Below are 18,833 nucleotides of genomic sequence, written 5' to 3' on the forward strand. Positions count from 1 at the left end.
AGCGGCCAAAGTGGTCAATTGAATGCGTAGCTGTGGGAAGCTCGTAGTCACTGTTAGTTCTTGTTTCTAGGACATTTACTTATAAATTATAATATTCTCAACTATTGTAAGTATTCTCATGGTTATGGTATGAACCTCAAATGTTTAGCATTGTTGTTATTACCGTCAATGAGCCATATTTCTCAATACAATTGTATTCTTTATTTAAAATTAGGGATCTTGAGGGTCTGAACTCTACAGTCAGTACATCAGATCATCTGTGGGTGGACCAGTTTAGATCTTTACGTTCATTAAACTAAAGCTTGTCAGAATATTGCACTTTGGTTTTAAAAAGAAAACATTTTTTTGTCTTGTTACAGCAAATGGTCACAATCAGCGTTAGCTAATGGTGGCACAAAGCTTTCTTTATCTGTGTCTTAGAATAAAAGTAGAAAATGAGCCCCCACTTAACTCTCTATCAGTAAGCACTTTAACAACACAAGATTAGCCACGGACCTAGGGCAAAACTTCTTCTGCAATAGATACATTAGTGATCTTTTTGCAAAGTGTCCAATTCTTGGAAAATTTCATATTCTTTTCCATTAAAGCGGCCTCCACACTCCATTTTAAGCAACAGATCTGGGGAATCAGAGTAATTAGGTACGTGAGCATACTAAATATGTAGTCCGGATGTTGTAAATCAGACCCACTGCACACCAAACAAGCACCAAAGCCTTTGACTGTTCTGTTTTATTTTGAATAAACAAGGAACAAAGGCTGTATGATTTGTTTTTTTTAGTGCTAATCATGCAGGTGTTCTTCTCTTTTTCTTGAAGGGTTTTCCAGGAGACATTGGGCCACCAGGACAAAACGGGCCAGAAGGCTTGAAGGTGAGATGTTCATAACGTGGTATACCTTGTTGTAAGCTGTTATTGACCAGTGAAGAAAAACAAAACAAATGATTGAGAGTGAGATTTTTGGAGATTGTACTGGCAGAGATCACATCTTTACTGTTTGTATTGAGGCTTCTCCAAAACTCTCTCTTCTATGAAATTGACGTTGGATGCCTTCCCATGGCAAAGCAGTGCTGGCTCTCCTTCACTTCGCTCTCCTTCGTCTGTAGAGATCCTATGAGATTTGTCCTTTATTTTTATAAAACCCTCTTTCTTTTTGCTGGTTTGCAGGGAAAGCCAGGAGCAAGAGGATTCCCAGGGCCCAGAGGACAGCCTGGGCTTGACGTGAGTATTGATCACTATAAAAGCACCTGATCAGGTCGCGGTATTAATTATTTTCCAGACACCTGTTGGAGCGTATTGCTCAATTTTCAGAACCTCTGTTAGTTTGGTGCAGCTTTGCATGCCTACTGGTAGGGATTAAGGGCCTACAGTGGTATATATTTCTATATAACTGTAATATAAAATAAGCACATTAAGGGGAATCTATGGTCGTTTTACATATTTGTTTACATCTGACAGTTTTAATTTTGTTACACTTTTGTGTAAATGCTATAGGCTTGACAGTGTTTCTGTATATAGGGTGGCCATATTTGTTCATTATACATACAGGGGTTCTGCTGCCTTCTTAGAAGTGCTGCTTTACTGATCTTTTTTCATTGCAGGCCTGTGAGTGATTGTTAAAAACACACTGGGGGCTGGGGCTGATTTAATAAAACTGGAGAGTGAAAAATCTGGTGCAGCTCTGCACAGAAACCAGCTTCCAGTTTTTTTTTTTTTGTCAAAGCTTAAATGAATAAGCTGAACTTAAAGCTGATTGCACTATATTTTGCACTCTCCAGTTTTAGTAAATCATCCCCACTTTCTCTATAAAGAAGAAATTATCTCAACAGATGGAAAGTAGGTCAGAAATGATTCAGAAAATAATTCATCACACTCTGGGGTATTCAGTAAATAAGAAAAGTTGCTGCAACTAGGAATGTGGTGATTCATTTTATTTTTCTTGCTGATTTGCCACAATACAACGAGCCAAACCAGCACCAGGAAGATTACGAAGCCTGTGATCAGCCACTCCTCATCAGCGGTATACACATTTTTTTTGTAGTTGTGAAGTAGGTTTCTAGTCACATCCCTTAGATCGCTAAGAGGGAACACAGCAAAAATTGCTATAACTATACTTTTACTATAACTTATAATAGGTCAACATTTGTACTTACTAAAGAAAAAACTCTATAAGTTGGAATTGAAGTCACAGAAAGCCAAACTGAAGTCACAGAAATAGATATTTAGTTGGCTAATGTACTAACAGCCTCCATTTTTATAGTCTTGTTCCCACTTTCCTGCTATGACATCTTTATATAACTATGCAGTTCAGCAGACCAACCTGGATGGTGAATTCTGTAATCTAGCATATCAGCATAGAGCACTGGAATGTAAGTGCAAAAGGTGTATTTTTGCATAGATATAAAGGTATTTCAAGGCGTATCCAAGTAAAAATCTTCATATGCAATGGTATATGACTATAAAGAAACCATGGTGTACAACTTAACTTTTCTTTAAAATATGTGTGTGATATAGGTGGTCCTTGTAAACGATCAATATAGTGGAACTGAGAAAACTCTCCTCTTTGTGACAGACGGTCCCAGTTGTATGTCAGTAGCTGTATTAATAAATGAAAGAGTAAATATTTTGACATAACTAGTGTATTTGACACTCAAGGCAGAACAATTTAACACCTTTCTGCTCTAACATTTTTTGGTAATATAAATTAAAATTATACAAGAAATAACCAGAAAAAATGCCCCCTTACAATACTGGTTAGTGGAAACGAGCTCCTATACAATGGTCATTAGTAAAGGACCACCTACATTGATGATAAGTAGAAAATTATCTCTTATAGGGTGTACACACGGTCGGACTTTGTTCGGACATTCCGACAACAAAATCCTAGGATTTTTTCCGACGGATGTTGGCTCAAACTTGTTTTGTCTACACACGGTCGCACAAAGTTGTCGGAAAATCCGATCGTTCTAAACGCGGTGACGTAAAACACGTACGTCGGGACTATAAACGGGGCAGTGGCCAATAGCTTTCATCTCTTTATTTATTCTGAGCATGCGTGGCACTTTGTCCATCGGATTTGTGTACACGGGGTTGTCGGAAAATTTTATCTCCTGCTCTCCAACTTTGTGTGTCGGAAAATCCGATGGAAAATGTCCGATGGAGCCCACACACGGTCGGAATTTCCGACAACACGCTCCGATCGGACATTTTCCATCGGAAAATCCGACCGTGTGTACGGGGCATTACACCGATGTTCCATGGGAGAAGTGCCCTCTTTTATTAGTAGTCAGTGGGAAGAATGCCCCTTATTTTGGTAATCCCAGTGAAAAATGCCCACTTACAGATACCTGAAAGTTCATTGGTGTCTGTGGTTGCTTATCTGAGAGGAGAGAGCGGCACCACTGTCTCCACCCCAGTGGCTCTGTCATGTGATTTTGACCCCAGAACTATGCAGGCACCATCAGGAAGGAGGTCGTTTGCCACTGATCAATGAACTCTGAATAACCTCTGGAGGAACCCTGGTTAAGAAAGGTTGCTCTAGGGTCACCTTGGTTTTGAGTAGTGCTGTTGAGTGCAGAATATGTTGGAAATAGAAGAGACAATAACCATGGAAAAACTTATTTGGCTATTCTAGACAATAGAACCCGTAGTTTTACTGTAATACAATCTAACTTAAAATTGGTAAACGCAAAGACTGTTATCATCTCTATTTTTTCCCACGGACATCCATTAATTACATGGATGGTAGGAGCAGCAAAAAAACCATAACAACATCTTTTTCCTGACTTGGCACATGTATTATAAGAAGCTGTAATTTTTAACCTGAGAGTCTAGGTTTAATTCAACCTGACCTGTCATTTTGTTTCTTTTCTAGGGAGAAGAGGGACCACTTGGGCCACCAGGAGCTCCTGGCCTGGAGGTACAAATTTATTTTATTTTTATTCACTAAACTTGTTGTGTTTTTGCGTTTTTCTTTTCTCGTAGACATTAGTGGGAAATGAAGCATTTTCCTGCTAAAGGTTTTTATAGCTTAATATAGACGCTTACGGATGACCCTAGCCAGAGTGAAGTCAGCACAGGCCTTATTTATAGGGCAGGAATAGAAGCCCCTTTATGTCTGGAGCATTGCTGTCATCTCACACTGAAATGCCTCTAATTAGGTAATTATGGCTGGCAGTTGCAGATATAGGTGAAATGTGTGCCCCACTGAGAAACCTGTCCACCCCTCAATACTCATGGGCAGCTTCTCCTGCTGTCACCAGTGGCCAGCTACTTCTCTGTCACCTCTGTATCTTGGCTTGCTAACAGTCTATCTTTGATTGCTCTGCTTAGCAAGACACTTGCAAAGTTGCTGGTTTATTTGCAGCAAAGAACTGCTTGGAAGTACAGACAAAATGTGAATTCTTTCAAGAACATTTTTGCATCCTTCATAAATTGACTGTATAAGGCTTCTTGATTTACATTGTACAAAATGTCAGATGTGTTGTGGCCATGAGCAACAAGTCAGGCACTGGGGTTTTTTTTTGTGTCTTTGTCTTGTTTTCCATATCTTGTATGGGAATAGTTGAGACACTTGGTTCGCCGATCACCTACTGCATTATAAAATTCTAATAAGCACTTACCCTAGCAAGTTTGCCTGTTATGATATACTTTGGTTTATTAGAAATTGTCCTGTTACTAAAGCTAAACTCCCTGCAGATGTTAAAAACTCAATTGAATGCTATTATTCTGTATATTAAAAATTCATTTAGATTAGAATGAGCCGAACCCTCTGATTCCTCTTGTATTGAATGATTTTGTAACTGTACTGTCTGCGTACATTGTTGGTGCTACATAAATCTTGTATAATAATATTGCAGCTGATGTTTTGTGTTGGCACTTATCTTGATATCAGTCTCCCCTAATCCCTCCTGCACAATTGTGCACTCACACTGTGACACAACAGTACACTGAACCAGTTGGGCTTTGCTGCATGCACATGTGCTGATGAGGAACTGGATAATAAGAGAAAGATGAGTTCATTAGTCTACTGCTGTACTCCCTATCCAAGTTGTAATGATTATCTAGAGTAGAGAAACGAAGGTCATAGCAATCCCTGTGCTGTTGCCAGGGTTATGTGAATCCCCAGGCTAACTGGACAGAGTAACCACTCCTTTGATAGGTGACACAGCTCCAATGTCTTTATTTCACTTGTAAATTTAGCTGTTTGCCCAAAGTTCAGCCTTAACAAATGTCTTTTCAGTAATAAATTTTCCAATTTTGTGTTTATTGCTACTTGTTTTTCAGCGTGGTTCATGGATTGTCTGAGAATTGACGGGGTCTCTAGGGAAGATTATTCACACTTGGGAAGTGATATGGAATAGGTAGATAGAAAGGTATACAGAATTAGTCGGCATAGGTATGGAACTCCTGAAAAAGAAAAGTATAGACAGAGACTAATAGGAGAAAAAAAAACTGGAAAAGGGGAGTAGTGCAAAGAGGGGAACTAGTAAGGTGAGTATCAATATACCGTATATACTCGAGTATAAGCCGAGTTTTTCAGCACATTTTTTTGTGCTGAAAGTGCCCACCTCGACTTATACTGGAGTCAAGCACTTTTCTGCCGCAAAAAATTTCATTTTCCGAACCAATTTTGGGGCCCGTATCTCAGGGCCGCTTGGTGCTAGGAACCCCAAATTTGGTGTGCAAACCCAGTGGAACTGGTACCACAACATATCCAAAGCTGAAGTTCCTAGCACTAAGTGGCCCCGAGATACGGGGCCCCAAAATCGGTTCGGAAAATGTCATTCTCTGCTGCAGAAAAATGCTTGACATTTTCTGAACCGACTTTGGGGCCCCATATCTCAGGGCCAGTTGGTGCTAGGAACCCCAAATTTGGTGTGCAAACCCAGTGGAAAATGTCATTCTCTGCTGCAGAAAAGTGCTTGACATTTTCTGAACTGATTTTTGGGGCCCTGTATCTCGGGGCCACTTGGTGCTAGAAACCCCAGCTTTGGAAATTTTATGGTGCTAGTTCCATTGGGTTTGCACACCAAATTTGGGGTTCTTAGCACTAAGTGGCCCCAAGATACGGGGCCCCAAATTCGGTCAACTGTGTCCATCTGCAGCAATGTCATTTCTGGACCCTTTGGGTTCAGAGACCCCAAATTTTGGCTGCAGCTAGGGGGCATCTAGGAACCCTTAACTACTGAATTTGAAGTTCAGGGGACCTATGGCTGCAAATGGGCACAGTGAGGCATGCAAATGGGCACAGTGATGCTGCAAATGGGCATTGTTGACCCTCTTTTCCACTTACCGTAGCTGTGCATTTCTCACCCTCGTCTTATACTCGGGTCAATAAGTTTTTTCCCATTTTTTTGTGGTAAATTAGGGCCTTGACTTATACTCGGAACGACTTATACTCGAGTATATACGGTATACACATTAGGACAATGTGTTCCCCACATCTTGGGGGAAAGGTTTGTATTTTCTAGCTTATAAATCAGTTTAGGCCCCTTGCACATGGACATCTAGCCCTTGTACCTTTTATCCCAGCATTTTAGTACCCCTCAGAAGGCACTGGTGCAGTGCTGAGCCCCTCTGCTTACCGCCTGTCAGTCTACCACAGGCTGAAATACGCTGTGGCTGGATGGAGCTTAAAGCACTAAAACATTGGGATTGGAAGCACAGGGGCTGGACACCCCCATGTACAAGGGTCCTTAAGCTGCAATCGACTTCAGAGAAAAACAAACTTAGGGACTTTTTGAGGCCTTGTTCACACCTTGGCATAGCAGAAACACGGGCATAAACAAGCGTTTCTGCAAATGCTTGAAAAACGCACAACACGCTTTCGGTGCCATTATTTCTTAATGGCACCCCAAATGCAAATAGCAGTTGAACATTTTCCCATGCAGTTCTCAGCACGGCACAGTGCGCAAAACATGCAAAAAAAAAAAAAAAAAAAAGGTGTTTGGCTCATGTCCAAAATTTGGTATATGACTTCTTTAGCTTGTTTTTGGAGTGGAGGGAGGCCCATTCAAATGAAGGGAGCTGCTCCAAAAACGCACTATAAAAACATGCAAAAAAGCACTGAAAACGTGATGCAGTAGCATTGCTCAAGTTTGGACTGGGCTTGACTGTTTGTGTAGTAGTACAAAGAGCACAGTTTAGTAGGTTTTGTTGTTTTGGTGAAATCATTTACTGTTTTGTGTAGGTGGGTTTCTTAAAGAGGAAGTAAACCCTGATGAGTTTTAATTCCTCTTTTTTCCCCTTCTTTCCCCTGCAAAGTAAAAGCATAATGGGCTAGTATGCATCACATTTTAGCCCATTATGTGGCACTTACCTGCAAACGAAACCTGCGTTGTCCCCGCTGGTGGCCGCATCCATCTTCGCCCCTCTTCCTTCCGGGGCTGCGGACTCCGGCTCTGTGACTGGCCAGTGTCGCATGACATCACTCCCGCGCATGCACGCGAGAGCCGTCAGTCACAGCACTTGCTAGTGAAGAAACGGCATGGAGGGCCATTTCTTCACAGCACGTGCGTTGATGACGTCTGCGTAAGCGTATATGGTAAATATCTCCTAAACTGTGCAGGCTTAGGAGATATTTACAGTACCTACAGGTAAGCCTTATTATAGGCTTACCTGTAGGTACAATTGGTGTAACAGGGTTTACAACCACTTTCAATACAAATTTCTGTGTATTCTTTGGATTGTTAAAATGTAACACAGTTTGCGCTTCAAGTTCTAGTTGGGCATAGCAGGTTGTTAATTTCTATCACAAAATAGACTGCTAAAGCATGCATTCTAACATTTGTGCTACTTGTTTTAAAACTACATCAAAGAGCACAGGTTTGAGACCCTCTTGCATGATTAAACTGATATGCTATGTACACACGATAGGATTTTCTGACAACAAAACCGTGGATTTTTTTCTGACGGATGTTGGCTCAAACTTGTCTTGCATACACACGGTCACACAAATGTTGTCAGAAATTCCGAACTTCAACAATGCGGTGACGTACAACACGTACGACGAGCCAAGAAAAATGAAGTTCAATAGCCAGTGCAGCTCTTCTGCTTGATTCTGAGCATGCGTGGACTTTTGTGCGTCAGAATTGTATACACACGCTCGGAATTTCCAACAAGTCTTGTTGCCGGTGTCTTGCCGAGAAAGTTCCCTCGGCGGATAAGGACCCCCCCGTACTGCGCAGGCGCTGCGCCTGCGCAGTACGAACTATTGTCAGCCGCCGGAGATAGCCGAAGCTCAAACTCTTCACTCAGCTGTACACTGCGCCTGCGCCCTAGGTCCAGGTTCCTTCCCCACCATCCAAGTGGACCTAGAGGGGGAATCAAAAAGAGCGGAGCGCAGCGAGGCTGTGCCCGAAGCGTGGCGAGCGAAGCGTGGCAAGCGAAGCGAGCCCACGAGGGGCCCTCTTACAGGCGCCGTGTACAGCTCATTTTCAGCTATTCACCTTCGGCTATTTCCGCCGGATCCTACTGCGCAGGCGCAGCGCCTGCGCAGTACAGGGGGGTCCTTATCCGGCGAGCGGAACTTTCTCGGCAGAACACCAGAAAATTTGAGAACCTGCTCTCAAACATTTGTTGGCGGAAATTTCGACAACAAATGTTCTTTGGACCATACACACGGTCTGACTTTCCGACAACAAGCTCAAATCTAACATTTGTTGTCGGAAAATCCTATCGTGTACTGCCCCGTAAGAGTTAAGAACAGACTTTTGCAGACGAGACTGAATATATACACACCTTTCTTGCTGCTCGTGCCACTAAGCGCTGCTCAGTCGCTGAGAATTGGCCCCCTGAAGTCCATTGGGAAAATTATACTTCCAGGAGTGTTGATCTCCTTGGTCTCACACAAGTCTCACTGGTTCCTCCCTACTGACCTAACGTCACTGCAACAAACAGAAATGATGTGAAGGTCACAAGGCCCTCTCTGATTGTACAGGCATCCACTGTCTCAGCCTTCTGTGGGGAAAATCTGTTGACATTGTTTTTCCCTAATGGCCCATACACATAATCAGAAATTCTGCCAGCAAAAGTCAGATGTGAGCTTTTGGTCAGAAATTCCAACCGTGTGTATGCTCCATCAGACTTTTGCTGGCAGAATTCCAGCCAGCAAAAGATTGAGAGCAGGTTCTCTATTTTTCGGTCGGAAAAAGTTCCTATCCGAAAATGTGTTCGTCTCTATGCAATTCGGACACGCAAAAAATCACGCATGCTCGGAAACAATTCGACGCATGCTTGGAAGCATTGAACTTCATTTTCTCGGCTCGTCGTAGTGTTGTACGTCACCGCATTCTTGACGGTCGAAAGTTCAGAGAACTTTTGTGTGACCTTGTGTATGCTAGGCAAGCTTGAGCGGAATTCAGTCGGAAAAACCATCCAAGATTTTTCTGATGGAATTTCTGATCATGTGTATGGGGCATTAGAGATGCTGGTGCCCCAGGATGCCTGCAGAATGTCCCTCCTTTATTAGCTACAAACATGCATGTTAATGCAGTGAGAATCTTTTTTTAGAAAAATTATTAGGCATTTAATTGTTATTGTTGATGGGTAGCTTGAAGTTGAAGTCCAAGCAAACATTGACACATATTAAAAGCTTATAAGGGAGCTGTTTTACCGGCAAGAGGATTTGTATTTCTTGTGATCGAAGCCTGAGATTTACACAGCCCTATCACACAACACAGTGACACCACTTTGAGTTAAGAAATGTGTCCTCTTTCTAACTCTGGTCTGCTTATTGGACAATAAGGAGCAGCAGGAGACAGGCAAGGCTATCTCTCTGCTCTGTATTACTGTTAGCATGTTCTTTTCAACACATGTGCATGTAGCACACCCAATTGGCACCCTGCCCTGCCCCTCCCCCTCTCAGCATGAGTCCTGCTGTAAGGCCTATTCCAAAAACTGATAGCCAGTAAAATGGATGTGTTTATACTGGCTGTGCTTAAAGCATACAAATAATGATTTTTTTAATGAATACACAGCAGCCGTGTGTCTCTAATGCCACGTACACACGATCGGACTTCTCGTCGGAAAAAGATATGACGGCTTTTCCGACGGAATTCCGCTCAAGTTTACCTTGCATACACACGGTCACGCAAAAGTTCGCTGAACTTATGACCGTCAAGAACGCGGTGACGTACAACACTACGACGAGCCGAAAAAATTAAGTTCAATGCTTCCGAGCATGCGACGAATTGTTTCCGAGCATGCGTAGGAAGTTTGCGCGACGGAATTGCCACAGGCGATCGCATTTTCGGATAGGAACTTTTCCCGACCGAAAAATTGAGAACATGCTCTCAATCTTTTGCTGGCTGGAATTCGGCCAGCAAAAGTCCGATGGGGCATACACACGGTCGCATTTTCTGACGAAAGGCTCTCATCGGTCTTTTGCGGGCTGAAATTCTGATTGTGTGTACGCGGCATTAGAGCTGCTAGGGGTCCAGCTTTAATAAACTTCAGAAGTGACGATTTTGAGGCTTTCCAGGATTTCAGAAGTGTTAGGAGGGTAGGGCTTATTAAATGTTTGATGTAGGTACACACTGCTATGTTTGACAGTATTTGGGCTGCCATTACTGTTCAGCAAGTAATATTTTTTTTTTTTTTTTTTAAGTATTTAATCTGCAATGCATGTTTTTTTTTTTAAATATTTTTTAGGGCTATCTAGGCCGAAAGGGGTTCCCTGGTATTCCTGGAGCAGAAGGACCAAAGGTAAGAGTGGTGGATTCCAAACACCAATGTCTGTTATAGACTCATGTCATTTATTCTAATCCAAGGGCATGGCTAAGAAATTAGAGCCAGATCTTCCCACTCTCACCACTATTAAATAAAATTTCCACACCAAAATGATTCTCAGTCCCCAATGTAAAGATTTGGCTGCATGAAATTCATGCTGAGATCTCTTCCCCATACTGCTTACATTACTGCTGTAATTAGTTCTTGGCCTCACTTACCCTGTTTAGAAATCCTTCCACGCAAAGGACAAGGCCAGATGGATATTTGTGTGTGCTGCAATTTTCTTTTGAGCATTGGGGGCTCCCTCTGTCATACAAGGATTGGAGTAGAGGAACCCTCTCAAAATGTGTGTAACATTTTTGCAAGCCTCCACTATGCTACCATGAAAAAAAGCATGCTGAAATGATGAAAACAACAATAGTTTAGAGTAGAAAATGCACCGATTTTAGTAATAGGAATGTTATAGAACTGTGGCTATGCAATGAACATTAAAAAATTCAACATAACCGTTAAAATATTTCCTCACTGACTGTTGAAGCTGCATCCACTGTGGAGCAATTCATCCTCAAAGTTCAAACTAAATGCAAGGAAGTAAATGAAGTGAGGTACTCTGCTCCCCACCTTCCTGTGTCTTGGTCTCTGTTTACATTAGAGATTAAAAGGCTGGCAGGCTTCCAAGTGATAGCTAATAGGGTGAAACTGTGCTACCAAGAGAAGGTAAAACTTTGAAGCTTCTGCTGCAAACGATTACGCCACACTAGGCTGCAACTACAGGGGACTTGTTTTAAAGTTAATTTATTTCTTAAAATATGTAAATATTGAAATACCCATTGCTTGGCTGCAATTATGTTTTAAAGTGCACAAAGGAAACAAAGTCTACTTGCTCACTTCTGTTGTTTTTATCCAGACTTTACTTCCACCAGTTCCCCCTATTACTTTTGTTGGTAATACAATGGTCTGAGAACCCCTTTTTTGCTTCCGTGTTTGTAATGCAGAGAAATACACGCCCACTGCAGATCTATTGTCATTCACATACGGAATGCCTCGTCTCAAAATGTCAGTAGTTTTCTCACAGGCAACATTCAACTTCAGTATTCTGCATTGGAAGTTGGAATCTGATTGTTGGTACGTCAAGCACATAGAGCAAAGGAAAGCTGCATGTCAAAAGTTTCAGAAAGCATACTATCCTGCACCACATGTAAATAGGACATAAAATAAGTAGCAGTGATTTCAGATTAAATTGAACCTGACCTGGCCTAAGAAGTTTCTAAAGTAGCAACAGTGCGGAACTGCAGGAGCTTTATGGTGCCTTTAGGTACCTGTATTAGCCTTTGTTAGCCCCTGTGGAGCCCCTTGGGTTCTAGACCAAGGATGGGGCCATGACTGCCCTTCCCCTCCAATGCACTTTAGATACCATTAAATTAGCCATAGCTTTTAAAGTACATAATAATAGAAATAATACCAATACTAATCTTCTGGAAATGCTAGCTGCCTGGCTGTTATGCTGAGCCAACTCCCTTTAAAGCCTGACTAAATTCAGAGCTACTTACCTCTGCTCCAACAGTCCAACTCCCTCAAAGTCTGGCGCTGGCATCTTCTCTCTGCCTTCTACTCCTCCACATGCAAGGGAGTCGTTCATCCTGGCACACTGGTGCCATGATGGAAATGTAAACTAGTCTCCATTCTGCATAAGACACTGAAGAGACAGGTAAGTTTATTGTATTGCAGAAGAGACTTTGCATGTTGCTTCTGCATTAAAGAGCCTGTATGTTTGCAATTGTTTTGCCTTTAGTTCCACTTTGATACTAAAGAAATGCCTGACCTGAAATGACCAGGAAAGTCAAAGAAAATTCATAATCTCTTAGGGCTCATACACACCGGCTTCTAAAAAAGCCCCTCTGAATGCCAGAACTGCTGGCAGGAAAAAGTGACATAAAAAACATGCTTAAAGCTATGTATTTCAGATGCGTTAAGGTGCATTCAGTATTTTTTTATGCTCTTTGGCCCCTCTCCCGAATGCACTGATGATATGTATTTATTTTTTCTGCCTGTAAATGCTCCTCTTCTAATATGCCTGTACACACAGGTTAGACAAAACTAGAGAAAATTCCCAGCTCAACTTACCAACCCAATTAACCTGTCCAACAGTCTGCAATAAAAACAGGGGTTTAGTTAGCACACATTTGCAAACGCATGCATAAGCTGTAAGGCTCCTTCACGGCACCCTGTATTACTTGCAGTACTGACCCTTGTAAATTTATGAGAGTCTCCACAGTGGGAGCACATGCATTCTAATGGATAGATAAGTGGCGGGTGGGCCTGGAGGTAGCCCAACCCTCCTTAAAGCGGAGTTCCAATGTATAATACAATTTTTTTTTCTAAATTCCTAAGATCATCTAATCAAAATGTACCACTCGCTTTTTTTGGGCAAAATATCGCCTGATGTACGTTTTCGTATCTAAAAGCAACTTATATAATTTCTTTGTGGAAGTTCTCATCTTGCCTGTGCGCTTATGAAGCCCACCAGCAGACACTTCTGGGATACGATGATGCTGAGCTACCAGCATGCACCGCCTGTTCCTGCGCATGTGCATTGAGTCCACGTCACAGCACTGTAAGCTTCCGACGTTGCCATCTCAACGGGCGTCGTCGTTGGAAGTGCCCATCCCGTTGTGATGGCAACAAAGCCCTTGGCGCTGCCCAGTCATCTCCCAGGAGCACTATCGAGCACGGGCCCCGAGGGAAATGATGTCAGGCCCCTTGGAGAGGAAGAGGAAGAGGCAGATTATGAGGGACCCCCTAGCAACAGACCTGAAAAGGTGAGTAAAAAAAAAAAAAAAAAAATTTTTCCAAAACTTGTTATTTGTATTTAATGCTGCTGAATATTGTAATTTTTTTTATGACTGGAACTCCGCTTTAAAGACACAGGGGCACACTGGACACCCAGCACATGGCAGCAAAGGTGCCCAGTGTGTCCTCTCACCAATATTTACACCAGTAACAAACAGATGGCCCCTGCCCCTATCTATAACTGGCCTTCACAGCAGAGAGTGCATAGACAAAACCAGAGAAAATTCCCAGCTCAACTTACCAACCAGGTTGCTTGCAAACTTAATTAACCTGTCGAACAGTATGCGTTAAAAACGCACACAGGATAACATAGAGACGCATTTACTGGCAGAAAAAAAAACACCAAACGCCTGTACTTTAGGTGAAGGTGTCCTTCAGATGTTCCTAGCTGAGTGGCGACTACTTGCCAAAATACTAACCTATCAACCCACTCCCAAGTTGTTCGCTGTGTGACCCTCCTGATGCTGGACAGCTTATTTAAAAAGACCCAGCTACATCCAGCTCCAATCGCAGCTTGCTCATGGCTCGCTCCATTCATTTCTATGTCTGGTCCATGCTCATGGTGGCTCCCAATCTTCCCGAGGGATACAGCCTCAACTATAGGAAATAATGGAGCAAAGAGGAGCAAGATTATACTGGGGCTCCAGTATCACATGAGTGCAGTTTGTTCTGCACTCCTGTGACCTGCTTTCAGCCATCAGACGGCTAAAGCCCGTTGTCGGCTGACGTCACAGAACCAGTCCAGGCTCTGAAAAAAGCTTGACCATACGTTTGGGTTCCACCCAGATGCTTGGACCGGCAGCTGACTCCGCCTCTCAGCGAGCTGCTGAGAACCTGAGCCAGCCGCTCCCGCCCCCTCCGCAGCCAATCGCTCCAGTGAGCGATAGAGGGGAGAGCCGCTGACCAACAGTTACCAGCTCTCTGCAGGCTGATCACTCAGTCGGACCGATGCTGCATCTACCTAGGTAAGTATAATTTTTTTTTTTTTATTGTTTGACTTCCATACTTCTGTTTTAAAGTGAAAATGTGATCTGTCCATGCATGCCCAGAGAAAGCCGCTACTTGCTATTTATACTTTCTTTGTAAGTAGCACATTGTAAATCCCATATCATTTTATCAGAACTGTACACTGTGCAGTTCTGTAACACTTTCTAAGCTTCTCTAACACCTTTTGGATTGATCACTGAACAGGGAATGCGTCATTGAAAGGAAGTTCTATTGAAAAAAACAGCTCTGTATTTTGACCATTCTCCTTTGGTGCTTGTGCTCCATGTAACAAAGAGTTCCATTTACTTGGCGCTCATTGTTAGTCTGGGAGGTTTGCTACTCCTCAGACCTGGCACAAGTTCCTGGCATTTCTCGAGGGTAAAGAGAAATGCCACAAACTGACTCAGATTTTTTACACACACTATTTCCATATGTGTGACAAGTAAATCCTCGAAATCGCATCCAGCTCACACCAGCAAATTATAACAGGCTGATATAACATGCACAAACAGAAGCCAGGGACAGATGAAGCGCTAACTTAAAGCCTTCCTACGCTCCCTTTTTTTAATTAATTAATTTTTTTTTTTTTTTTATTATTTTAATGTGGACCTGTCTCTTTGAAGTAAATGCAAGGCATTTTTTTATGTTTAAGGAAATCTGTCACAAAGCTAAATTCCCCTTCTCCAAAGATCCCTTTTTTAAACTTTTTTTAAACTTAAAGGAGAAGTCCAGCCAAAGCTTGTTTGGCTGTACTTCTCCTGAGGTTCACAGAAGTGCAGTTCGTTATGCACTCCTGTGACCTGCTGACGTCACTGCTGTCGGTCCAGGTACCGCGCCATCATGACTGCAGAGTCGCAATCTGCCAGGTGCCTGGACTGACACCCAGCTCATCCTCTCAGCGAGCCGCTGAGAGCCTGAGCCAGCCGCCCTGCCCCCTTCACAGCCCAGCGCTCCAATGAGCGAGCAGAGCAAAGAGCTGTGACTGATATTTACCTGCCCTCTATTCTTGTCCACCTGGGAGTTTTTGGTCATCCCTCCCACAACGCCTGCCCTAAAATAAATAAAACATCCAACAGGGAGAGCAGGAACCCTATTAATCACCAATGTAGATGTGCAGACTTGGGACCGCAAACACAGAGATCTCATCATCTATATTATATACTGTGTAGCAAGAGATATACAAAACTGTTAAGTGGCCTAATTTTTCAGGCATCTTTCAAAAACACAAATACTAGTTTGGGTGGACTGACTCTGTAAAGATGGGGTACGACCCTGTCCCTTCTCTATTTTAAAAACAGCTTAAACGGTTCGTAAATTAATCACTGATTATATGCTTTTTAGAAAACACTACATTTGTATTAAAGTCCACTGAATTTGCCCTCATTTGATTTTTTTTTTCATATATATATATTGCAAAAAATCTAGATTTTGAGGGCCTATAGATTTTTTTGGGTAGGGCCATCTAGTTTTACAAAGTGTTTTGCAGGATTCAATCCAGGGTCAGTCAGACAATTAATGAGCAACTGTAGGCATCTAACCGGGTAGCCAAGTTAGATTTACTGGGTCTTTCATTAAGATTTATAAGTGGGTTTTTTTCAAGTGTTTTTATCTGTAGTTTGTAATTGCTTAAGCAAACTTTTTGACAATTGTATGCAATTCTTTCTGGCATCCTAAAATAGTTCAATCCCCAATGTAAAATCATTGTAACTTTATTCTCACGTGAATGGGTAAAAGTATTCGCACCCAAGGACTAGAGTTCCTTGGTGTGACAAACTCTTGGGTTTGGTAGTGTTCCCTAGCAAGACATTAATCAAATGTTACCTTAAACCTGCATTGACAATTTTGGTGAAATGGCTAAATAAAGAGTAAAAGGATGAAAATGAATACTTCCTAGAGAAATTGATGCTTTGGTTCCCTAGTAATGACTTAACCATGTCCTCACTCAATTTCTGTTGCTAGCCTCTGAACATTGGTAATCCTCTTAGATAGAGATTACAAATGCCTAGCGTTTTTATCATGTGAAGAGTACTGGAGGAAACACAGAACAGCATTTTCTCCAGGAAAGTTAAGTGGTTCCATTTTTTTTATACTTCATTTATGCACCCTGACAGGAGTGTTATTGTAGGTTTGTCTTAAGAATAAAGACTTGCAGAAAACCACAGCTACCAAATTACACATTACATCAGCTATTACATTTGAAGAGTATCCGATTAAGTAATGTGAGCTACTATAGTTCATATATAGCTCCTTACTATAAACATCAGCATGTATCAAGGGGGAAAAACCGCGCTAATGTATCAGTAGGAAATGATCAATTACTAAAGAGTTATAGTCCAATAAGCAGCAGCTTAATGTGAGATATACACAAAATAGACATAGAAAGAAGAAGCCACGCTAATGAAGTCCAATTAATATAGAAACTTGATTGTAGGAATAAATATATCTCTAGTGGTGAAAATATGGTAGAATAATGAACCAAATTTTTCTAGTATTAACACCACGGTGAGTTCATACAGCAAAGTGTGCCACCACCTTTAGAAAAACTCGCTTACCAGATGGCAAGCAAAACCAGGTATGTGGCTATAGCCCAGCCAATGCCTTTGCTTGCACGGAAGATCGTGGGGATAGGCTCTGGATGGATGGCTGATAGGTATATCCAAACACCGATAATACCGCTCGATCCAGGACCATTAGTTCAGCAACAAACACAGCAGTAAACCTTCCCTGTATATGTGATCACATGGCCATCCGACCCCGCGTCTTCTCTTCCGAGTCAGTCACTAATCTTCCAGTATGTACAGCAGGTCATGTTTTCAGGATTTTCCTCAGTGTGAACAACTGTTGCTATTTCTGGACCAAAAAAAAAAAACATAATTTCCTGTGCATTATAAACGAAAAGCCTGAAATCATGTCCTGCTTGGAACTGCTCTATAGAACTTTGTCAAAGGTCTGTGCCTCCTGGCTGAATGGGTACTCTCCACCTCTCTTTTTCACCACCATTTTCCATTCCCAAACAGCTTTCCACTGCAGAACTGACTCACACCACCATCTTCTTCTTAACACCTGCCCTTCTATGTTTTCTTTGTACACTTCATTTAGTATGCTCAGCAATGTGAGAACAGAGCTTTTAAGTGACTGCTTCTTCCTGTCTGTTGGTGCTTCTGCAGGGTGAGCCAGGAAACACAGGAAGAGCGGGGAAGATCGGCGAACAGGTGCTGTAAATTTCATCTCCTGCCTGGCGTTGCCATTCTCTCCATCATTTAATGAATGTTATGTTTTCATATGGTCTTGGGTGGTCAGCAACTGCTGAAGACAGGGCATATTTTAAATATGAAAAGGAACCAGCAAAGGACCACAATACCTGCATTGCTTAAGTAAGAAAGGCTTTAAAAATATTTAAAGGTTAAAGTAAGACTGTATCTTGTCCATTGAGGGCAAAGTAATGGGTTCCTTTGATAGTCTGACCTCCTCTGCTACTTAAACTTACCCTCTGCTTACTTGTGGGAGCTCTGAAAGAAATCCTAATGTAAATTCCAGGATGCTTCTGAATGCTCATCCCTCCACTTTCACATGGCTCTCGGACCTTAAGATTGCCTGCATTAGGAGAGGAGGAGAGTAAAGTACTGGGTATTTCACTTGGGTCCAGCTGGCAAAAGGATGCTAAGCAAAGTTTCCCCACAATAGCCACTTAATATTGCTATTGTGGAGACACTGCAATTTTTTACAGTATCCTCAATGGCGATATTCCAAACAAAATGAGGTGTAAAGATTTAATATAGATAATGATGTTGAGTTGCTTAATTTTTCTGTAGAATAGGATCCTTTATACATACAGAGCTGTGACTATTCATTTGCACATGTGTCTAATGTATTTTTGTATTTGTTTTGTGGTATAGTGGTGGTTTAAGTCTGCTTTGTCTCAGGCCAGCCTATCTCTAAGACACTAGGTGCTTCTCATGCTGTTATATAACCCGGAGTTGTTAATCCACACTTCCAGGTTCCATCCAATATTTACACATCGCTATTCAAGCTCAGCAAGAAAGAAGCCATTAACCTGAGCGCCAATAACAATATTAGGTTCTTTACTCTCAAAATATCTTAATGCTTACTCAGACTTTTTTTGTCTTTCTGGAAGAATACTTACTGGAGAAATATATTTTTCCCCAGGAAAATGTTCTTCAGTCTTGTTTCAAGCTCTCTTAAGGTAGATAATTGGTACCCTGAGTTACCCCAAATTGGACCAACATGAGTGCAGCTTTTTGAGTTCTC

The 18,833-nt window shown here is 42.0% G+C and overlaps 1 protein-coding gene across 2 annotated transcripts in view; it reads left to right on the plus strand.

Moving 5' to 3' along the window:
* Positions 1-18,833, plus strand: part of COL27A1 (collagen type XXVII alpha 1 chain) — a 656,744-nt gene that overhangs the window by 293,319 nt on the left and 344,592 nt on the right. For both annotated transcript variants that reach the window (XM_073600403.1, XM_073600404.1), the window contains exons 20-24: positions 816-869; positions 1,164-1,217; positions 3,871-3,915; positions 10,650-10,703; positions 17,732-17,776. In XM_073600403.1, coding sequence (XP_073456504.1) covers positions 816-869; positions 1,164-1,217; positions 3,871-3,915; positions 10,650-10,703; positions 17,732-17,776 — 252 coding nt within the window. The remainder of the gene's footprint in view (positions 1-815; positions 870-1,163; positions 1,218-3,870; positions 3,916-10,649; positions 10,704-17,731; positions 17,777-18,833) is intronic.

This window comes from Aquarana catesbeiana, linkage group LG09, assembly GCF_042186555.1.
Source record: "Aquarana catesbeiana isolate 2022-GZ linkage group LG09, ASM4218655v1, whole genome shotgun sequence".
In the NCBI taxonomy this organism is placed as follows: Eukaryota; Metazoa; Chordata; class Amphibia; order Anura; family Ranidae; genus Aquarana; species Aquarana catesbeiana.